Here is a 24,567-nt window from a genome sequence, read left to right on the forward strand (position 1 = left end):
TCTACTGTACTGCTTAGGTTGGACAGGTTGATATAAAAGCCCACAGGTGAAGATAAGATTGGATACGCAGTGAGGCAGTTAAGAATAGGTTAGATTATGTGCGAGCGTAGAGTCATAGGTTACATAGTTGGTCAGGAGAATCAGGCTTACATAGGGTTGCAGGTGAGTATAGGTAGGATAGCGCTTGGGCAGGTGATAAGAATACGGAGTTACAATTATAGAGTCTGGCGTTAGATAGTAGGTTACACCAGGTTGAGGCAGTGCTATAGGATTACTAGGTTGGACTCTTTGGATACTTAGGGGTCTTGCCCCACCTCTTTCCGTTTGCACATAAAAAAGTTAATTCTGTAACTGCCCGCCTCCCACACAAAATCACGGGTACCTTGTAACGCACACACCAGATTGCTGTACTGAATGACTACACGTCAATTCTGATGCTTGCGTCAATTGCGATGCTAGTAGTAAAGTAATGGGCGTCCGAATAATGTTGACGCGCAATGGTTTTGACTCGCGTCCAAAATTTATGGGCATCGGTGAATCTTAGCAGCAGTTCCATGAAATGAATTCGACAACGATGAAGTGCGGAAATTCGCCGCAAATTTGTGCCTGCCGAATTTGTTTACCCATCACTAGTACTGCTTAGGTTGGACAGGTTGTATAAACTGCACAGGTGAGATAAGATGGATAGGTGAGGCAGGTAGAATAGGTTAGATATGTGGGGTAGGTAGTATAGGTTACATAGGTTGGGCAGGTAGAATAGGTTACATAGGTTGGGCAGGTAGTATAGGTTAGATAGGTTGGGCAGGTAGAATAGGTTACATAGGTTGGGTAGGTAGTATAGGTTACATAGGTTGGGCAGGTAGTATAGGTTACATAGGTTGGATATTTTGGATACTTTAGGGTCTTGCCCCACTCTTTCTGTTGCCATAAAAAGTTAATTCTGTTGCCCTGCCCCCACACAAAATCACGGGTGACCTTGTAACGCACACACAATTGTGTCTGAATGATACAATGGATCTCATGTCAGACACAAAACACACTTACCAGTCAAGAGCAGCCCCAGTGCCGCTGCCATTATTAACCCCTGAGCTGCCTCTTTCTCATTTTACTTTCTAGGAAAGTCTATTGTAGTTACACAAGAAACACGACTTTTGTACAACAGCGACTTTCATGACTTGACACTTTTCGCAGGTTATTATATAAAGAACGTGTCAGAAATTCCAAAAATGTTCAGAGGCGTCACTTTTATTTATGGAACTTGCGGCTCACGTTGTTCCTGAAATGAACCAAACTCCCTGTACCTTTGTCTCGGTCATGTGACCACGGGTGTGATTTACGGTAAAGGTGTTCGCCAAATTCGGTTCCTTTACCTTCTTGATTTACTCAGTGGTGTAACCAGTTCTACTCACACCCCACACGGCTGTCGCTCACTCATTTGGTGCAGGAGGCAAAAATTAAAGGAGTTGTTCACCTTTAAATTAACTGTTAGTATAATATAGAGAGGGATATTCTGAGACAATTTGTACTTGGTTTTCATTTTTTATTATTTGTGGTTTTTCACTTATTTAGATTTTTATTCAGCAGCTCTCCAGTTATCTGGTTTCTAGGGTCCAAATTCCCCTAGCAACCATGTACTGATGTGAATAAGAGACTGGAATGTGAATAGGAGAGACCTGAATAGAAAGATGAGGAATAAAAAGTAGCAATAACAATACATTTGTATCCTTACAGAACATTTGTTTTTTAGATGGGGTCAGTGACCCCCATTTGAAAGCTGGAAAGAGTCAGAAGATAAAGGCAAATATCCCAAAAAGTATAACATAAATAACGAAGACCAACTGCAATGTTGTTAGGAATTAGACAGTCCCTCTCCCAACTGCCCACCCCCTGTTAGACTCCAGCAAGGAATGTGACCAATGAATACAGCTTGTTACTGTGAAGGAGCAAATTGCACCCAGATTATTGTGGGGGGCACACAGGGGACAAGTCTGCACAATTACACACATAATATCCAATAATAATGGGACTGGTTTCAGTCCCAGTCCTCCCAGTAACTGACACAGTCACCACATTTGTCCTTTCTGACCCCCAACTCCTATATCACTGATGATTCTCCTGCTTCTCTGTAGCTGCAACTTCTCCCTGACTTTCTATTCCTCCTGGTTCAGTTCAAAGTCTGAGATGTTCCTGATCCACAACTTGATAAAATTCCTTTGCCCAGAGGAACAGCCACTCACTGAACTGGTTCTAAACTCCCCGACCCACAGCCCCGCCCACAGCCACCGGAGCAGAACCTCCTTCACTTTCTCCCAAATCCAATTCAGACTCTGGTCCCTCGACCCCTAAAGTGTCACCCCCAGGCTCAGACTTTTCCCTTCTCTCCTTCTGTCTCTCATCCCCTCTCCTTTCCTTTTCTCCCTCAACTGTTTGGCCTTACTCTCCCCCATCCCCCCTCTTCTCTCCCCTTCTATATTTCTCCTCTCCCCCATTTGTCTCTCTACTCCCTAACCCCCTTTCCCTTCTCTCCTTCTGTCTCTCATCCCCTCTCCTTTCCTTTTCTCCCCCAACTGTTTGGCCTTACTCTCCCCCATCCTCCCTCTTCTCTCCCCTTCTATATTTCTCCTCTCCCCCATTTGTCTCTCTACTCCCTAACGCTCTTTCCCTTCTCTCCTTCTGTCTCTCATCCCCTCTCCTTTCCTTTTCTCCCCCAACTGTTTGGCCTTACTCTCCCCCATCCCCCCTCTTCTCTCCCCCTTCTATATTTCTCCTCTCCCCATTTGTCTCTCTACTCCCTAACCCCCGTTCCCTTCTCTCCTTCTGTCTCTCATCCCCTCTCCTTTCCTTTTCTCCCCCAACTGTTTGGCCTTACTCTCCCCCATCCCCCCTCTTCTCTCCCCTTCTATATTTCTCCTCTCCCCCATTTGTCTCTCTACTCCCTAACCCCCTTTCCCTTCTCTCCTTCTGTCTCTCATCCCCTCTCCTTTCCTTTCTCCCCCAACTGTTTGGCCTTACTCTCCCCCATCCTCCCTCTTCTCTCCCCTTCTATATTTCCCCTCTCCCCCATTTGTCTCTCTACTCACTAACCCCCTTTTCTTTCTCTCCTTCTGTCTCTCACCCCCTCTCCTTTTCTCCCCCAAACTGTTTGGCCTTACTCTCCCCCATCCTCCCTCTTCTCTCCCCTTCTATATTTCTCCTCTCCCAAATTTGTCTCTCTACTCCCTAACCCGCTTTCCCTTCTCTCCTTCTGTCTCTCATCCCCTTTCCTTTTCTCCCCCAACTGTTTGGCCTTACTCTCCCCCATCCTCCCTCTTCTCTCCCCTTCTATATTTCTCCTCTCCCCCATTTGTCTCTCTACTCACTAACCCCCTTTCCCTTCTCTCCTTCTGTCTCTCATCCCCTCTCCTTTCCTTTCCTCCCCCAACTGTTTGGCCTTACTCTCCCCCATCCTCCCTCTTCTCTCCCCTTCTATATTTCTCCTCTCCCCCATTTGTCTCTCTACTCCCTAACCCCCGTTCCCTTCTCTCCTTCTGTCTCTCATCCCCTCTCCTTTCCTTTTCTCCCCCAACTGTTTGGCCTTACTCTCCCCCATCCTCCCTCTTCTCTCCCCTTCTATATTTCTCCTCTCCCCCATTTGTCTCTCTACTCCCTAACCCCCGTTCCCTTCTCTCCTTCTGTCTCTCATCCCCTCTCCTTTCCTTTTCTCCCCCAACTGTTTGGCCTTACTCTCCCCATCCTCCCTCTTCTCTCCCCTTCTATATTTCTCCTCTCCCCCATTTGTCTCTCTACTCCCTAACCCCCGTTCCCTTCTCTCCTTCTGTCTCTCATCCCCTCTCCTTTCCTTTTCTCCCCCAACTGTTTGGCCTTACTCTCCCCCATCCTCCCTCTTCTCTCCCCTTCTATATTTCTCCTCTCCCCCATTTGTCTCTCTCTACTCCCTAACCCCCTTTCCCTTCTCTCCTTCTGTCTCTCATCCCCTCTCCTTTCCTTTTCTCCCCCAACTGTTTGGCCTTACTCTCCCCCATCCTCCCTCTTCTCTCCCCTTCTATATTTCTCCTCTCCCCCATTTGTCTCTCTACTCCCTAACCCCCTTTCCCTTCTCTCCTTCTGTCTCTCATCCCCTCTCCTTTCCTTTTCTCCCCCAACTGTTTGGCCTTACTCTCCCCCATCCCCCTCTTCTCTCCCCTTCTATATTTCTCCTCTCCCCCATTTGTCTCTCTACTCCCGAACCCCCTTTCCCTTCTCTCCTTCTGTCTCTCATCCCCTCTCCTTTCCTTTTCTCCCCCAACTGTTTGGCCTTACTCTCCCCCATCCTCCCTCTTCTCTCCCCTTCTATATTTCTCCTCTCCCCCATTTTGTCTCTCTACTCCCTAACCCCCTTTCCCTTCTCTCCTTCTGTCTCTCATCCCCTCTCCTTTCCTTTTCTCCCCCAACTGTTTGGCCTTACTCTCCCCCATCCTCCCTCTTCTCTCCCCTTCTATATTTCTCCTCTCCCCCATTTGTCTCTCTACTCCCTAACCCCCTTTCCCTTCTCTCCTTCTGTCTCTCATCCCCTCTCCTTTCCTTTCCTCTCCCAGAACTGTTTGGCCTTACTCTCTCCCATCCTCCCTCTTCTCTCCCCTTCTATATTTCTCCTCTCCCCCATTTGTCTCTCTACTCCCGAACCCCCTTTCCCTTCTCTCCTTCTGTCTCTCATCCCCTCTCCTTTCCTTTACAAATCAAATCAAATCAAATGAGCTTTATTGGCAGGAGCAAATACATATTAAGCATTGCCAAAGCAGGTAGAGGGGTGAAATGGGTGGGGTTAGGGGGGGGGGCAGTTTATGGGAATAGGGGAAAGTGGGGTCTCTCTCAGTCTATGACAGTCTCTTACATATTGTGCAGCTATTGTTACTGTCAGTGTCTCTTCTCCCAGTAGGAAGTGGAGTTTCCTCTCTTCTTTTATGGATGTGAAGTCTGGGATGTGACGGGGGAATCTCTGGAAGTGGGGGTCCCTCAGGGCTGAGTATTTGGGGCTCATCCTCCATGGCCTCCTGGTCACATCGCTGGCACAGTCTGTTCTCTCTGGGTCTGTAGGTCTGTCTGTCCCAGTTCTGTTTCCAAGTTGTGGCCACTCAGTCTGTACATACCCAGGATCTGTCTGTATTTGGGGTTCTGTAGCCTTTCCAGATATGGGGCCAGTCTGTTCTCTCTCCCCAGTGATTGGTAGATAGAAAGTTTCTGGGAATTTGATATTTCGTTCCTCCAGTCAGTTATTTTTTGTGTTATTTGGCCTTTTGTCAGTTGGTGGGAGTCTTGGGTGGGCAGGGTGCTGATCAGTTGTTTCAGGGCGCATGGTTTGCCCTGGGTCTGGTTGTTCAGCCAGGCTTTATGGTGGTAGCTGTTGTGTAAGTGTGCCCAATCACAATCACTATGGTGCCAGTATTATACCAGTATAGGTGCCAGTATTATACCAGTATAGGTGCCAGTATTATACCAGTATAGGTGCCAGTCCCATCATCACTATGGTGCCAGTATCATGCCAGTATAGGTGCCAGTCCCATCATCACGATGGTGCCAGTTTAGGTGCCAGTCCCAGTGTAGTGAGGGCAGCAGTAAATGAGATCAATGGGAATCTGAGCAGCTCAGAGTGAGGGAGGTGCAGTACTACAAGTGGCCAGTAGGTGGGGCGCATGAACCACAGTCCCATTTATTAGGAAATGAAAGAGGAACAATTGGGGGGAGTCAGGGCTGCTGGGGGTCGGTAAGGAGTGGGGATGTGTTGTACTGGGGGTCACTGGGGGTCACTGGGAGTCACTGGGAGTCGGGGGCAGAGCAGAACCAGAGGAGGTTTGGGCAGGACAGTGCCAGTGGGCGTGACCCTGGAGGCAAAGGGGCGTGTCTGGGTGAGTGAGAGCAGGAGAGAGTGACATGAGTGAGACAGAGCGATGTGAGCTCTACCCGAGTAACAACTGCAGCATCTACTACTCCTGTTACTCCCTGCTACTCCTGCTACTCCTGCTACTTTCTGCTACTCCCTGCTACTCCCTGCTACTTTCTGCAGGACCAACTACTTGCTACTCCCCGCAGGACTTGCTCAGTGACTGTACAACACACAAAAACAGGACTGGCACTGCAGGAAACTACTCTCTCCCCAGCAGATTGGATCCGTCTCCCGGCAGAGCTGGCACATGGCAGTCTGAGAACATTGAAATCACAACAACAAGAGGGCACTTTGTGACAGTCCAGGAGAGGAGCAGGTGAGTCACGGGGATCCCTCCCTCCGATCAGCTGATTGGTGCAGACTCACCTGAATGCTTTATGGGCTGCAGCCAGATGTAATGGGGGGCAGTGACTTTTGTACTGGGGTATTGGCAGGAGTCAGTGGGACAGTTGCTATCAGTGGGATACTATTGGGGTGTAGGTGGGATACTATTGGGGTGTAAGTGGGATATAGCTTTGTTAGGGTGGGTTAGTTTTGGGGTGTCAGTGTGATATACAAGTGATGCTATTGAGGTGCTGGTGAGTATAATTCCTTGGCATTGTGGATATTAGATGAGTATAAAGATACAAATAGATATGGATATGTTGGTTCTGTTGGATATAAGTACAGTATTGGGGTAGTGGCTGATATAGGGGTATTGCTGTTGGGGTTCAGTATTGGGTTACAGGTAGATATGAGTATGTGCTGGTGGATATAGACAGTTTTGGCTTGTTGGTATATGTGTATGTATATAAATATATAGAGTATTGGAATATGAGTATGGACAGCTGCTAGTGAATATTGGGGAGTCAGTAGAGGGGGTACAGTTAAATATGGGCTATCACTATGGGGTATTGATTGATATGGAGTTGATAATTGTTGAGCAGCAGAGTGATTCACTTAGTGAGCCCATGCGCTGGCCTATAGACTGAAGGAGCTGTCACTCACTTATTGTTCTTTATGGTTCCTGAGGTGCCTCACTTGATGCCCATGTGCTCAGGCTGTTTGTTTAGTGGCACAATGTGGGCAGTGACTGGCAGATTAATACCCTGTGTGCCCATTGCTTCAATACTGTGGAGATACTGAGGGGCCCCCACTATACACAGAAGGAAGACACTGGTGCAATTAACTTGCTCTGAAGGTGCAAATACTCCTCTGTGCAACACGGGACATTTCTACTCTTCCCAGTGCAGGGAGTTAGTGTGTTACAGTCATTGCAGGGAGTTAGTGCAGAGAATATTATAGTGTTGCTGTTGCCCCAAGTCAGTCTCTAATTTGGTCATTACATTGTCCATAGACACCCAGAGCCTCCTTTTAATTCACTGCATATCAGACTGCTGGGGGCTGTAGTTCACCCAAAACTGTCCTGAGGAATTTCTTTATGGAGAACACGTGGGTGATATTAGGGACAGTAGGACAAGATGGAGACAGTAGGACAAGTTGGAGACAGTAGGACAAGGTGGAGACAGTAGGAGGAGATGTAGACAGTTGAACAAGATGGAGACAGTAGGACAAGAAGGAGACAGTAGGGCAAGAAGGAGACAGTAGGGCAAGATGGAGACATTAGGGCAAGATGGAGACATTAGGGCAAGATGGAGACATTAGGGCAAGATGGAGACAGTAGGACAAGATGGAGACAGTAGGACAAGATGGAGACAGTAGGACAAGATGGAGACAGTAGGACAAGATGGAGACAGTAGGACAAGATGGAGACAGTAGGACAAGATGGAGACAGTAGGGCAAGATGGAGACAGTAGGGCAAGATGGAGACAGTAGGGCAAGATGGAGACAGTAGGGCAAGATGGAGACAGTAGGGCAAGATGGAGACAGTAGGACAAGATGGAGACAGTAGGGCAAGATGGAGACAGTAGGACAAAATGAGACATTAGGGCAAGATGGAGACCGTAGTGCAAAATGGGGACAGTAGGACAAGATGGAGACAGTAGGGCAAGATGGAGACAGTAGGACAAGATGGAGACAGTAGAGTAAGATGGAGACAGTAGGGCAAGATGGAAACAGTAGGGCAAGATCGAGACAGTAGGACAAGATGAAGACAGTAGAGTAAGATGGAGACAGTAGGGCAAGATGGAGACAGTAGGGCAAGTTGGACACAGTAGAGTAAGATGGGGACAGTAGGACAAGATGGAGACAGTAGGGCAAGTTGGACACAGTAGAGTACGATGGGGACAGTAGGGCAAGATGGAGACAGTTCAGGCAAGATGTAGACAGAAGGAAAAGATGGAGACAGTAGGACAAAATAGAGACAGTAGGGAAAGATAGTATAAAAGCCCAAATATAAATGCTGTGGCCCTCAGAGTTTGTTTGACTGTAAGACTGATATAAGCAGACATGACTGGGGGCAGTTGAACACCCCTCATGATGTACACTTAAAGGGGAAGTTCTCCTTCCAACACTTGTTTCAGTTTAGTTGGTGTCAGACAGTTCCTCAGAAATAAAGACCTTTTCCAATTGTTTTCTATTTTCTGTTTGTGACCTTTTTTTCTAATATTGAAGTCTAAAGTGTTATTTTTCACCTTCTAACCCTGCTTTGGGAGGGGGTCACCGACCCTGTAAACCAGGAGTGCCCATGTGAGATCTACTTTTAGTCACGATTTCCCATTATGATGTAAATCCATAAAAGCATTGTTAGAATTCTGTTCCATGGGAAATATTGATTGATGAGACAATGTATATTGTTATATTTAACAAACAACTCGTTCTTGTGTAACTTTAGCAGAATAAATATCTGATACAACAGGTGAGAGATATATTAACTCATTGTACAACTAAATGTAACAAATTGTAACAGTTCAGCTGCTCCGGGACAAACTCCAGAGACATTCAACTTTAAACTCGTATTTTGGAAAAACAGCAAAAAATAAAAAACAGATCATTTAAAAAAAGTCTTTATTTCTGGTGAACAACCTAAAAAAACACTTGAATTGAAGAAAGTTTTTGAAAGGTGAACTTTAACTCTTTCATGCCCAGGGCTGAGGGCAAATCCCTATGGTGGAATGAAGGGCAAGAGCCCAAGAAGCATTTCAGTCTCGTGGGCAGTTTAATTGATTATTTAAGGGGGGGGGGGACCCAGAATATTTCCCACCCAATAAAACATAAAAACCCTCATTAGATAAAAATGCAGCTCTACTGGTTTCCCCGGGAGACATCAGCTGGGCGGCCATTCCCTTGTGTTTGTGAAACGCTCCATTAATTTCTATCCATATTGTGGGACCCCAGTGGCCCCGGTGCAGAATGTACCCCATTAACCTGCACTAGAGAAGCAGCTTTAGGCCATTGATGTGGGGGAGGGACAGAAAGTGAAATAAAGACGCCCGTCCCTTACTGAAACTTGTCTGATGTATCTGCCACTGGAGGGGTTAAATGTCTCATGTCAGGGGGTGTCCTTGTGTCCTCTGGAAGGAGCCACTGGGGAATATAGAGGTTCCTTGTATATCAGATGTAGGGGTGCACCCAGTCCAGGATTTGGGCCGGGGTTTAACCTTTTCCAGCAGGATTCAGATTTGGCCTTTAAATCATGTGTCTTTTTTTAGGAAATTTCAGATTTATTTGCTGCAAAGTGATTCTCTTTCACTCCCTTGTTTGGATTCCAACATGAAAGATTCGGCCGATATCATTGATCTAACATATCACGCACCCCGGCCATGCTGAACCCTATCTGGTACCGGAGAGTCCAAAGTCCAATTGACTCCGGATCACTCACTTGTAGGTGCAGCTCTCCAGGCTGGAATTTAAATGTATATCTAGTTGCTATGGTTCTACTCTCCATAGTAATGGGGCAGTGCTGGACTAGAGCCCCCACATAGACTTTCAAGTTCCTAAGAGGTAAAACCAATTTGCTAAAATTTAAAAAACCTCAAAAGAAAAAGAGGGTGAACTGCAGCTTGCCCTGAACTTTAACATTTACGTCTTCCAAAAATGTAATGCTAGGGTTAACTTCCCCTTTTCCCATGTAATGTTATGTGATCCAGGGGCCTATTGCTCCTTGCGAGTCAGAAATGGCTTCTTCCTTGTTCTGAGGCAAAGGGGGGCAGTTTGTGTTGGGGTTCATGTGTGTGGGTCCTGGTGTTTAGGGGTCTTTATTCAACCTCAGCTGCTTCTCTGTTCAATTTCTTGTTATTGGACAAAAACTTGAAATTCTAAAATGGAAAATGATACATTTTGCAACAAGAATCCCCTTGCTGAACAGCGGCAATGGCAGATAGACTGGCCCATTTCAGGAAGGGACGGATGCCTTTTTAGCAAGGGACAAATGTTTCCCCGTGGGGCAGGTTGAGTTGGATTCAGCTGGACGTAGTGTAGGATTTACAGGGACTAAGGTTGGACTTGATTGACAAACCCTGGACTTTAGTGTCGGAATAAAGAATCACTGCTGCTGCGACTCTCTAACAGGAAATGAGCTCAATAGACAAATAAGCCCCGGCCCCTTATCTGCAGGGCCAGTTCTATTTCTGTAGGAATGATATTCGGGCCACAGGGGCCAGCGCTCAGCAAACTCTGTGTAATCTCTGCCCAATGGGTCGCGTATCTAACACAAACACGTCTCTGCTCTGTGCCACTGACCACACACACACCCTGATATTTACCATTCTGTGTATCCGACAGTGACACAGCAACCAAACTACAACTCCCTGCATGCCTAACCAGCTCACGCTTATTTGCTGACTCTCATTTCTTTGAACCAATTAAGACAGATTCCCCAAAACCTGCTGACCTTAAAACTGTTTGGTTGTGACAATAATAATTCTGCACCAACCACACAATTGTGCAACTCCCCGCAGCCTGTAACACTGATGAAATGATTAGTTTGTCAGAAAAACTTTGATTGTCACAATGTTTCCCCAGACAGGACTCACTTGCACAGAGCACCAAACCAGGGCCCCGCAACAAAGCAGGATCTGTGGGACCCCATTATGTATGTTACGTAGCACCCACCCGTCCCTGCCCTGCCCTTGTCTGTGGGTGATGGGAGTTATAGATCAGAAAAAAACTAAAGTTCTGCAGATTGGGCAAATCAGATTTAAAGTTTCTACTGTCTCCATCTTGTCCTACTGTCTCCATCTTCTCCTGCTGTCTCCATCGTGTCCTACTGTCTCCATCTTGTCCTACTGTCTCCATCGTGTCCTACTGTCTCCATCTTGTCCTACTGTCTCCATCTTGTCCTACTGTCTCCATCTTGTCCTACTGTCTCCATCTTGTCCTACTGTCTCCATCGTGTCCTACTGTCTCCATCTTGTCCTACTGTCTCCATCTTGTCCTACTGTCTCCATCTTGTCCTACTGTCTCCATCTTGTACTACTGTCTCCATCTTGTCCTACTGTCTCCATCTTGTACTACTGTCTCCATCTTGTCCTACTGTCTCCATCTTGTCCTACTGTCCCATCTTGCCCTACTGTCTCCATCTTGTCCTACTGTCTCCATCTTGTCCTACTGTCTCCATCTTGTCCTACTGTCTCCATCTTGTCCTACTGTCCCATCTTGCCCTACTGTCTCCATCTTGTCCTACTGTCTCCATCTTGTCCTACTGTCTCCATCTTGTCCTACTGTCCCATCTTGTCCTACTGTCCCATCTTGTCCTACTGTTTCCATCTTGTCCTACTGTCTCCATCTTGTCCTACTGTCTCCATCTTGTCCTACTGTCTCCATCTTGTCCTACTGTCTCCATCTTGTCCTACTGTCCCATCTTGTCCTACTGTCTCCATCTTGTCCTACTGTCTCCATCTTGTTCTACTGTCTCCATCTTGTCCTACTGTCTCCATCTTGTCCTACTGTTTCCATCTTGCCCTACTGTCTCTACAGAAGAACAAAATCCATTCATTCTTTGTTCTCATTGGGTTTATTGTGTGGATTTGTCATTGGTATTATCTGTCACTGTCTGTTGGAACATTTCTGCAATGCTGGTTCTGACTCTTGAAACAGTGTAGCAGATGTCAGGCATTTTAATCAGAAGCCCTCTGCTGCAGGAGCTAGAACCAGCAGTTCAGGGAATATAATCAGCCAGGGAATAATTAAAGGAATGAGGGAATTACATACAGGGAAGAGTAAGTGACATATTTTCATGTTCCTTGGCCATGTTGCAATTTGGGGTGTTCAATATCCCCCAGTTTTTCTACTGGCAAATATGCCCCTGCCCCAGTGGAGCTGACAATCTGTAGAGTATGAATCATATGATAATGAATGATAGGGTAAAGGTACATGTGGGGGCTCAATAGGTCACTGGGGGCACCAGGCAAGTCTCTGGAGTTACTGCCCCGGGTTGCAGAGTTTTGTCCCTTGGGAAATTCCCGTATCAGGTGATCAGCAGGAGATACAGCCCCATCTTATCAGGGCAGAAGATCAACTTCTCTCCATAAACTGGAGGGGGTGGAGCCTGGGAATTCAGTGGGGCAGTTGGGTGGAAGGGGTAGTGATGGGGAGGGGGAGGCCAGACACACGTTTAACTCGGCCTTGGAGAAAGGGCAATGTCAGTTTGAGAGGCTGTGCCACCCCCATGTGATCACCCGGCCCCCCATGCAGAGGGGAAATCATGTGTCGCCTGTAGATTCACAAATCCTACTTTCCCTTCAGTTACATAAGGACTGTCCTGGGGCAGGTAGTAACATGTGCCACTCCATGGGGAGTAACCAATGAGCTCGCAGCATTCACTCTTCTACTAATTAAAAGCATCTCATTGGTTGCTGTGTCTTGTCACACCTCGTGCTCTGATTCTTTTGGTTTTATACAGCTGTTTCCTACTTGCTGTTCCTGTTGGGCAGATATGAATGAGACCCCCCAAGTGACAATACGCGGGTACCACCAGATTGCTGAGCACCAGAGTGTTGGGCACTGGATTGTGTGGGCACTGGATTGCTGTCTTGTCTGTGGGATGATTCTCTGGTGAAATGAAGTTGTTAGTAACATGTTTCCCAACACGGCCAATCCCACTCACGCCTCACAAAACTAAGGCCTCCCAGGTCCATATAAATTGGGCGGGACCTCGGTTAATCTGTAACCCCATGAAATGATTCTAAATACAGAACGTGTGGCCCCGACTAACAGACACGTCCTGATAAACATTATCTCACCTCACTTTATGGCCGAGGGCTGTGATTAGAGGTGCGCCGAGGGCCACAGTAAAGTTCTAATGGGCCCCAGAGATCCGTATCTGTCCCAATATGTGTTTATACTCAGTCCTGCCCTTGGCAAACACATCAGCCTCACGCCTGGGAATTTACCCAACAGGGAGGGACGGGGGCCAATCACACATAGTGGGGTTTGGGCATTAATTCCTGATTGGGTAACCAGCAGCTCATTTATGTGGGGGGTGTTGAACTGTACCCCCAAAAAAAACCCATTATCAATTTGTTCAACACATTTCTACTAGAGGCCCAGTATTTCCCAATAGATACAGTAAGAAGGGTTTTCTGTACCCCTCCCCCCTATTCTTCTGCAGATGCCCCAGGAATTATATATACTGGCACCGAGAAAGAAATGGAACCCCACTGTACCCCCAGATCTGAAGCGCTGAATTAGTGACATTAAATACCCAACATGCACCTGGGGCTGCTGGGAGTTGTAGTCCAGTAAGAGCCAGAGAGCGGCTATATGCTGTACTATATGTGCTGTACCCCAGAATACAGATGCATTTTTAGGGTGCAGCAGAGTTTCTTGCCTTTAAAGTCTTTTCTGTCTGGTTTCATCCGTTTAAGGGAGCCGAGCGCTATCTCTTGTGTCCCATATATTTAGTCTTATTATTCGCTATCATTTTATTCCTCGGGGCAGAGGAAGTGAGGGGTCCCACGGGGACGATTTCCCAATCTAAGGGAAAGATTACCCCCTAATGAGCCTTCCCATGACTCTACCTTCAAACATGACCCAACAGCCCACTGATTCCTCATCCCCAGTCATTTCGGGAATTTTCTGATGTTTATGGAATGATGATTTCCCAAGAGAATCTGCAGAAACCTTAGTCCTGACTTCAGACATCAGATTTGGGGTTCATATTGTTCCTGTCTCCCTACAGGCTCCCCAATTATCAGCAAAACAGTGACATTTGTTTTATCCAACTGTAACAACCTGTAATTAATAGCGGAGTAGTGCTGGGGGGGACCATTGCAGGTACTGGCTAAACTGGTTAGAGGGAGGGAAGAGTTAAATTATGAGGGGAGACTGACAAGGTTGGGGTTGTTAACTCAGCCTGCAGCCTTGTGCCTTTATATGGTCACAGAACAACCCCTCAGTGACTTCTAATATCCTTATCATTTACAGTAGGGGGTACATTATCCCTTATAATACATGAGTGATACTCAGAGTTCCCTGTATAGCTCAGCCTGCAGCCTTGTGCCTTTATATGGTCACAGAACAACCCCTCAGTGACTTCTAATATCCTTATCATTTACAGTAGGGGGTACATTATCCCTTATAATACATGAGTGATACTCAGAGTTCCCTGTATAACTCAGCCTGCAGCCTTGTGTCTTTATATGGTCACAGAACAACCCCTCAGTGACTTCTAATATCCTTATCATTTACAGTAGGGGGTACATTATCCCTTATAATACATGAGTGATACTCAGAGTTCCCTGTATAACTCAGCCTGCAGCCTTGTGCCTTTATATGGTCACAGAACAACCCCTCAGTGACTTCTAATATCCTTATCATTTACAGTAGGGGGTACATTATCCCTTATAATACATGAGTGATACTCAGAGTTCCCTGTATAACTCAGCCTGCAGCCTTGTGCCTTTATATGGTCACAGACCCCTCAGTGACTTCTAATATCCTTATCATTTACAGTAGGGGTACAAAACAAATCAAACATGTTACACCCCAATATATTTTATATATTGTGTACCCATCAAACATATTCTGCCCTGTGCTACCCTCCAGCTGCTGTGGAACCCTCAGCAACCCCCCATCAGTTACACGCATGTTACATTTACCTGCTCTGGGATTGAGCTGGCCTATAGAGTGTAGCACGTGTGCAGGTAAGAGTGGGTATTGCAGCAGATGCTCCCTGGCACCGTCTGGAGGGGCACCGTATGCCCAGCAATGGCAGTAACAGTAAGTTAAAGTCATGATGTTATGAAATAAAGAAGGGAAATGCACAAGACGCAGTTTATCCGACTGACATCGAAGATTCACTTTGTCACTGGGGTTAAAAGTTTAGTAGTTTCATTTAACCCCACGCATCCTGTCTGGCTGCATTTCTTTCCTTCAAGATGTGTCTCTGCGCCTTTATTTACTGCAGAGCTTATAGAGGGAAACCGCAAGGAGGGAGCTGTCCTGCTGCTGCTGCAACTGCTCAGACAAATGGAAACTCACTCTGTACAAGTTCTGCCTGTGAATCAGCGGCAGGCAGGGGATGCTGGGAATTGTAGTCCTGCAACTGTTGCTGTTTCTGGTTTCTTTGGGTCTGAGTTACAGCACATTACAGGCTTTTGCTAGTGGAGACCAAAGGCTCTGTGTGGCATGCTGGGAATTGTAGTCCAATTTTCTCAGGATCATTAATTCCCAAAATTAATTCCCAAAATGTACGGCTGGAGTGGGGGAGGGGGAGGCCAGACTGAGGGGGAAAGACAATTAGATACACCAGGAGGTCAGTTCAGTTGCCTCATTAGCTAATTAGTCCTGGGATTTTTGCCTTCACTAAGGGAGAGGTCAGACACTATAGGAATTACACCAACAGTAAATGCTGTGGAGACAAGGGGTTAAACGCCGTCATGTGACTCATGTGGTCAGTGGCCATTTGGCTAAATTTAGATTTTGATTTTATTTCCAAGGGGGGCAGAGGTTGGGGAAACAAGAGAAGCCTCAAGTCACAGGATAAACTCCCGGAATCCTGATCTTCCTCACAACTCCCTGAACCCTCCTGGGACACTTCTCAAACAACTCCTGTCAATGAATGGATTGGCTCCTGGCAGCTGATTGGCTCATTTGTGGTGCATCTGTACTGGACAAAGCTGTAGAGAGGCTGCTGGGAGTTGTAGAACAATAAGAGCTGAATCATTAGGAAATGCACTGGGGGGGGGGATGAGCAGGAGTGAGGGGGTCACTGAGTTTCTCTCCGAATCTGCCCAGAGAGTGAATTTAGAGTCACAGAGATAAAGTCCAAGGATAAATCAAGTTCCAACACAGCAGCAACCGGTCCCACTCTCTCTCTCAGGAACGGCCTTTAGCCCTGCAAGTCAACTCCCCGCACCCTCACAGAGACAGGGGCCTCTTCGGCAGGAAAGATATTTAGTAGGCTCCTGGGAGTTACATGGGAGTTGCATCAGTCTCAGATCACGGCTCCTAAGGTCAATCCTTACGACAATATAAAATACAGATAAAATTTGTCTAACTACAACTCTCAACATGCCTTTGTCAGTCAGAAGATGTTGGGAATTATACTTTAAACACAACTTAAGGCTTATATATAATATAGTAACAATGATCTGAGAATGCATGACACCTACACCTAGTTTCCTATTGTCTCCATCTTGTCCTACTGTCTCCATATTGTCCTACTCTCTCCATCTTGTCCTACTGTCTCCATCTTGTTCTACTGTCTCCATATTGCCTACTGTCTCCATCTTGTCCTACTGTCTCTATCTTGCCCTACTCTCTCCATCTTGCCCTACTGTCTCCATCTTGTCCTACAGTCTCCATCTTGCACTACTGTCTCTATCTTGCCCTACTGTCTCCATCTTGTCCTACTGTCTCAACCTTGTACTACTGTCTCCATCTTGCCCTACTGTCTCCATCTTGTCCTACTGTCTCCATCTTGCCCTACTGTCTCCATCTTGTCCTACAGTCTCCATCTTGACCTACAGTCTCCATCTTGTCCTACTGTCTCCATCTTGCCCTACTGTCTCTATCTTGTACTACTGTCTCCATCTTGCCCTACTGTCTCCATCTTGTCCTACTGTCTCCATCTTGCCCTACTGTCTCCATCTTGTCCTACAGTCTCCATCTTGCACTACAGTCTCCATCTTGTCCTACTGTCTCCATCTTGCCCTACTGTCTCTATCTTGCCCTACTGTCTCTATCTTGTACTACTGTCTCCATCTTGCCCTACTGTCTCCATCTTGTCCTACTGTCTCCATCTTGCCCTACTGTCTCCATCTTGTCCTACAGTCTCCATCTTGCACTACAGTCTCCATCTTGTCCTACTGTCTCCATCTTGCCCTACTGTCTCCATCTTGCCCTACTGTCTCCATCTTGTCCTACTGTCTCTATCTTGTCCTACTGTCTCCATCATGTCCTACTGTCTCCATCTTGTCCTACTGTCGTCCTACTGTCTCCATCTTGTCCTACTGTCTCCATCTTGTCCTACTGTCTCCATCTTGCCCTACTGTCTCCATCTTGTCCTACTGTCTCCATCTTGTCCTACTGTCTCCATCTTGTCCTACTGTCTCCATCTTGTCCTACTGTCTCCATCTTGTCCTACTGTCTCTATCTTGTCTTGCTGTCTCCACCTTGAACTTCATCATCATCTTGGTTAATCATGATTGACTGGTGGATTTATAAAACAGTGTTGGTTTAGATTTTGCAGTTAGTTGGATAATATATCAGGTTATATAATATTATTGCCCAAAAGTCTCTCAGGTTTTGCATTGTAACTGACAAAGGAGAGCACAGATATGAGATGTGGGTTTTCTCGTTGTTTGGATCAGAATGATTTATATTGACTCTTTCGGCTTCTCTTTCAGGAACAGGCGCAATCATGGTGGACACTGAAATACCATTTTGGTCCAATATGAATTTCGGGATGAATTCCATGGACATGTCGGCTCTGGAGGACCATTGCCAGTCCTATGACATTAAGCCCTTTGCTACCGTAGACTTTTCCAGCCTCAATTCTCACTATGATGATATTCTGGATGAAAAGACTTTCCTCTGCAGGAACGACCAGTCGCCCATTGATTATAAATATGACCTGAAGCTACAGGAATGCCAAAGTACGCCGTCTCATTTCCTCTTCCAGGTGCACCCTATGAAATGACTCCTGAATTCTCTCTCTGCTCCCGACAGCCCCAGCATTCTCTATAATGAAGTCCATGTTATATCTGTGTACAACCTTGCTAGGTCCATAACAGTAACATTATTTCCACATAAGTACCAGGAAATACACTCCCCCATGCAAAGGAAGTAGAGACAGTCACACGAGTACCAGGAAATACACTCCCCCGTACAAAGGAAGTAGAGACAGTCACATGAGTACCAGGAAATACACTCCCCCATGCAAAGGAAGTAGAGACAGTCACATGAGTACCAGGAAATACACTCCCCCATGCAAAGGAAGTAGAGACAGTCACACGAGTACCAGGAAATACACTCCCCCATGCAAAGGAAGTAGAGAGAGTCACACGAGTACCAGGAAATACACTCCCCTGTGCAAAGGAAGTAGAGACAGTCACATGAGTACCAGGAAATACACTCTCCCGTGCAAAGGAAGTAGAGTTATTTACTCAAGTACCAGGAAATACACTCCTGTGTGCAAAGGAAATAGAGACAGTCACACGAGTACCAGGAAATACACTCCCCTGTGCAAAGGAAGTAGAGTTATTTACTCAAGTACCAGGAAATACACTCCTGTGTGCAAAGGAAATAGAGACAGTCACACGAGTACCAGGAAATACACTCCCCTGTGCAAAGGAAGTAGAGTTATTTACTCAAGTACCAGGAAATACACTCCCCTGTGCAAAGGAAGTAGAGACAGTCACATGAGTACCAGGAAATACACTCCCCCATGCAAAGGAAGTAGAGACAGTCACACGAGTACCAGGAAATACACTCCCCCGTACAAAGGAAGTAGAGACAGTCACATGAGTACCAGGAAATACACTCCCCCATGCAAAGGAAGTAGAGACAGTCACACGAGTACCAGGAAATACACTCCCCCGTGCAAAGGAAGTAGAGACAGTCACATGAGTACCAGGAAATACACTCCCCTGTGCAAAGGAAGTAGAGACAGTCACATGAGTACCAGGAAATACACTCTCCCGTGCAAAGGAAGTAGAGTTATTTACTCAAGTACCAGGAAATACACTCCTGTGTGCAAAGGAAATAGAGACAGTCACATGAGTACCAGGAAATACACTCCCCCGTGCAAAGGAAGTAGAGACAGTCACATGAGTACCAGGAAATACACTCTCTAGGCAAAGGAAGTAGAGACAGTCACACGAGTACCAGGAAATACATTCCCCCGTGCAAAGGAAGTAGAGACAGTCACATGAGTACCAGGAAATACACTCCCCTGTGCAAAGGAAGTAGAGACAGTCACATGAGTACCAGGAAATACACTCCCCCATGCAAAGGAAGTAGAGACAGTCACACGATTACCAGGAAATACACTACCCCATGCAAAGGAAGTAGAGACAGTCACATGAGTACCAGGAAATACACTCCCCTGTGCAAAGGAAGTAGAGACAGTCACATGAGTACCAGGAAATACACTCCCCCGTGCAAAGGAAGTAGAGACAGTCACTCAAGTACCAGGAAATACACTCCCCCATGCAAAGGAAGTAGAGACAGTCACATGAGTACCAGGAAATACACTCCCCCGTGCAAAGGAAGTAGAGACAGTCACACAAGTACCAGGAAATACACTCCCTCATGCAAAGGAAGTAGAGACAGTCACACGATTACCAGGAAATACACTACCCCATGCAAAGGAAGTAGAGACAGTCACATGAGTACCAGGAAATACACTCCCCCGTGCAAAGGAAGTAGAAACAGCCACACAAGTAGCAGGTAAGGTCAATGCCAGGCATCCTTACTTAATATTATATATCATTTTGCTTTTCAAGCCACGCGCATGTCATTTATCCCTATACATATTCCCTTTATTAAACTGCGCCACTTCCATTGGTGTAACATCAGTGAGGTTTCCTTGACATTCATTCCATTGGTCATGTTAAGTATTGAGATTACGTGGCAAGGAGCTGCTCAGGGTGGAATTATACATTGTAACACATGGGCTTTTGGTCAGGCTTCATTATACCAATAAATAATACATTGGGGGGCCACATCCGGTGGCACAAATTTAGGGGCGCATGCCACCCAGCTGCATCTGAAGTTTATTTACATCCGGAGGGAACATCCTTATTGGGAATTCTATGGCTCCATGCTCAGCGGCTCCATTGACCACTTTGATTACAGTTATGATTTTATTATAAGCTGCACCCACACTTGTAGTATAGAGAATTCCTGATCTGCTATTATAACACTGGTTGAAATCATGACCCTTTCTTCTTCTACCCCACAGGTTCCATAAAGCTGGAGCCCCCGTCCCCACCTTACTTTTCAGACAAACCACAGTGTAGTATAGGGTTGGAAGACACCCCAAATTCCTTCATATCCATTGAATGCAGAGTTTGTGGGGACAAGGCCTCAGGGTTCCACTACGGTGTCCATGCGTGTGAGGGTTGCAAGGTAATGATTATATCTTACTCCCTGCTTAGGGGAGCCCTATGTCCATCCCACTATTATTTCCCCTACTGGGTTTAGTGGTCACTTCCTGTCCAGGGGAGTCCTGTGTCCACCCCACACTTTCTTCCCCTACTGGGTTTCTCTGGTTACTTCCTGCTCGGGGGAGCCCTGTGTCTGGTGCCTGATTTCCTTCCTGTTTCCTGGCAGGGGTTCTTTAGAAGAACAATCCGGTTGAAGTTAATTTATGAGAGGTGCGACCTGAATTGTCGAATTCACAAAAAGAGCCGAAATAAATGTCAGTTCTGCCGGTTCCAGAAGTGCCTGTCGGTGGGCATGTCCCATAATGGTGAGTAGGTTCTGGGAGTTGTTTCCCCCCCGGGTCCCAGAACTTGGGCCGATCCGTCTCTCTTATTATTTATAATTATTTCTCAGAATTTGCTTTGGGCCAAATGTTGGGGTTTTGCTGAGTCCAATTCCTGCACAAAGTGTTCAGACTGGGCCAAGTTCTGAGCCAAATTCTGGGCTCTGTGGGTCACAAAGATAAAATGGCAGCCCTAAGTGTGACACCAGCACACACACACTCACACTCGCTCACTCACACACTCACACACTCACTCACACACTCACACACTCACACACTCACACACACTCACTCACACACACACTCACACTCGCTCACTCTCACTCACTCACACATTCACTCACACTCACTCACACTCACTCACACTCACTCACACACTCACACACTCACACACACTCACACACACTCACTACAAGGACAGGGGCAATTAAGTGCAAGAGGAGGTGCCACTGGGTGAGAGGAGTTTGTTTTATTCACAGGCTGAACCAAAGAAACTCCCGTGACCTCCGCTGGGGCTTCTGTCCTGATAGAAATCCCCAATGAGCAGATCACTTACCTGAACGTTCTGCTCTCTCTGCTGCACCAGGTTAAAGGGGAACTGAACCTAATAGTATTCCGGCACAGGAAGAGAACGGGTTTTATTTTGACAAGACTAAGACTTTAAATGAAGGGGATGTATTGAATGGTTCAGCACATATGGAATTTATACTGCCCCCCCAGGCATCAACCAGTGAGGCTCAGATACAGGGCAGGACCCCCCAAGGGCTCAGCCAATCAGCACATTCCCTGTGGCCCCACTGGCCCTGCTCTGCTCCTGCCCCAGGAGGGACATTTCGAACAGGACAGAAGCCCCAGTGAAGGTCACGGGAGTTTCTCTGGTTCAGCCTGTGAATAAAACTCCTCTCACCCCTGCGGCACCTGCTCTTGCACTTTATTGCCCCTCCCCTTGTACCATATTGCCCCTCCCCTTGTACCATATTTCCCCTCCCCCTGTACCATATTGCCCCTCCCCTTGTACCATATCGCCCCTCCCCTTGTACCATATTTCCCCTCAACCTATACCATATTGCCCCTCCCCTTGTACCATATTTTCCCCTCCCTGTACCATATTGCCCCTCCCCTTGTACCATATCGCCCCCTCCCCTCTGTACCATATCGCCCCTCCCCTTGTACCATATTTCCCCTCCCCGCCTGTATCCATATTGCCCTCCCCTTGTACCTATATTGGGCCCCGCCCCCTTGTACCATATCGCCCTCCCTTGTACCATATTTCCCCTCAAGCTATACCATATTGCCCCTCCCCTTGTACCATATTGCCCCTCCCCTTGTACCATATTTCCCCTCACCCTGTACCATATTTCCCCTCCCCCTGTACCATATTGCCCCTCCCCTTGTACCATATCGCCCTTCCCCTTGTACCATATCGCCCCTCCCCTTGTACCATATTGCCCCTCCCCTTGTACCATCAGGCACCTCATCTGCATAAAGCTCATTATTAGTAATTGAACATTTGTGAATTAACCAGGTAACCAGGGAGCAGTTTAAATGCCACACTGGGAGATGTAGTTGCACCACAATGAGGGGTATGAGGGGCACAAATGGCAAAGCTTTAATTCTAAGCCCTGACTTCAGTGGCAGGACCCCAATTGTCTCCCCAGTAGGGGGCGCTACTTTATTGTAGCACAAAGGTAAAATAAGTGTAAAAGCAACAGACACACAAGGTAAGAGACAGACAATGTGCAGGTGAGAGTGAAGCGAGTGCAAGAAGGAGTGTCAGGCTTCTGAGCATTTCAGGAATAATCTGTGCAAGGGATTTCCCTAACTCCCCGCACCCTCGGGTCCCAGCCTGTTGTTTTTTATGCGACTGGTTCTGCATTAGCAATAAGAATTTACAGGCTGGGGGAGTGTACGTGACAGGTCACTATTGGCACGACATGGACGAGTTCTGCGATTGAGCCGACAAACTGGAAGGGCCTCATTCCTCCTGCGCTCGCTCTCTCACTCACACGGGGCACGACCCGATTTTCTGGTTTAGTGGACAAAGCTCAGAAAACACAGATTCTTGGCATGTGAATTCCAAAGCAAACAAGTCCCGGGGCAACTCCAGCCCCCCCCCATCAACCCCACCTGTCAGTCTCCCCCACTGATTCTATATGGACCCACTTCTTGCCACTAAGGGCAACTAAATGCCAACTCTGGTTTGGGCCATAAATAAAAACTAAAAAAATAGCCATAAACTCCTGTTTGTTTTCCCTTCTCAGAAAAGGACAAATCTGCCAAACATTTTGTTTCATCAGCCAAAGTGGAGGGACAACTCTCTGCCCAGTGACCACAGTTTAGGCCAGAACTGTCCCTTCTCATTAATACAATAATCTCTGAGTCACTTCTGTCCAATCAGGGACAAGAACTCCTTCTGCCGAATATGGGCTCCACTTTCTGCAGATTTGTGATTTCAATGGATCCTGATGGATTTCATCTTATATTGAGCAAGGGGGGAGACAAGAGCAAAATGTATCTTATAATACCCTCTACATCTCACCCTATTCGTCCTACTGTTTCCATCTTGCTCTACTGTCTCCATCTTGTCCTACTGTCTCCATCTTGCTCTACTGTCTCCATCTTGTCCTACTGTCTCCATCTTGCCCTACTGTCTCCATCTTGTCCTACTGTTTCCATCTTCTCCTACTGTCTCCATCTTGCTCTACTGTCTCCATCTTGTCCTACTGTCTCCATCTTGTCTTACTGTCTCCATCTTGCCCTACTGTCTCCATCTTCTCCTACTGTCTCCATCTTGCTCTACTGTCTCCATCTTGTCCTACTGTCTCCATCTTGCCCTACTGTCTCCATCTTGTCCTACTGTTTCCATCTTCTCCTACTGTCTCCATCTTGCTCTACTGTCTCCATCTTGTCCTACTGTCTCCATCTTGTCTTACTGTCTCCATCTTGCCCTACTGTCTCCATCTTCTCCTACTGTTTCCATCTTCTCCTACTGTCTCCATCTTGCTCTACTGTCTCCATCTTGTCCTACTGTCTCCATCTTGTCCTACTGTCTCCATCTTGTCCTACTGTCTCCATCTTGTCATACTGTCTCCATCTTGCTCTACTGTCTCCATCTTGTCCTACTGTCTCCATATTGTCCTACTGTCTACATCTTGTCCTACTGTCTCCATCTTGCCCTACTGTCTCCATCTTGTCCTACTGTCTCCATCTTGTCCTACTGTCTCCATCTTGTCCTACTGTCTCCATCTTGCCCTACTGTCTCCATCTTCTCCTACTGTCTCCATCTTGCCCTACTGTCTCCATCTTCTCCTACTGTCTCCATCTTGCCCTACTGTCTCCATCTTCTCCTACTGTCTCCATCTTGCCCTACTGTCTCCATATTGTCCTACTGTCTCCATTTTTTCGTATTGTCTCCAGCAGTTACAGCAGAGGATTTAATGTACTTTATGTAAAGAAATAATAGTTTATTGTTGAGCAGATGAGCTTCTCTGGCCACAGGGGGGTACAGACCTGAATCTGATCCGGGGGGGGGGGCATGTTCCAGGGATATTTTGCACAATAAGTGGAATTTTCATGATTCAGTTTTGGGTCAGTTGTTTGGATTTGTTGTGGATATTTGGAAAGTGTTTAAGGAACATTTTAGTGTTGGGTTGGGGGGGGTAACAATCATGTCCCCTGGGGGCCCCTGACATTAATTCCTGACAGAGGCAGAAGGTCCAGCTGTAAAGAGTGTGGGGGGGGGGGGATTGCGACACCAGCAAAACACTGTGAAGAGATAAAATAAATCATAAGAAGTTATTGCCCCACAGGTCACATGTTGCACAGACGGGAACCC

The 24,567-nt window shown here is 46.8% G+C and overlaps 1 protein-coding gene across 1 annotated transcript in view; it reads left to right on the plus strand.

The window, feature by feature from the left end:
- The first annotated feature begins 5,743 nt into the window (after positions 1 to 5,743).
- pparg.S (peroxisome proliferator activated receptor gamma S homeolog) overlaps positions 5,744 to 24,567 on the plus strand; it is a 39,477-nt gene continuing 20,653 nt past the window's right edge. The window contains exons 1-4 of the mRNA XM_041561887.1: positions 5,744 to 6,236; positions 17,650 to 17,898; positions 20,208 to 20,374; positions 20,579 to 20,717. Of these exons, the coding sequence (XP_041417821.1) occupies positions 17,664 to 17,898; positions 20,208 to 20,374; positions 20,579 to 20,717 (541 nt within the window). The 5' untranslated portion in view covers positions 5,744 to 6,236; positions 17,650 to 17,663. The remainder of the gene's footprint in view (positions 6,237 to 17,649; positions 17,899 to 20,207; positions 20,375 to 20,578; positions 20,718 to 24,567) is intronic.

This window comes from Xenopus laevis, chromosome 4S (genome assembly GCF_017654675.1).
Source record: "Xenopus laevis strain J_2021 chromosome 4S, Xenopus_laevis_v10.1, whole genome shotgun sequence".
Classification (NCBI taxonomy): domain Eukaryota; kingdom Metazoa; phylum Chordata; class Amphibia; order Anura; family Pipidae; genus Xenopus; species Xenopus laevis.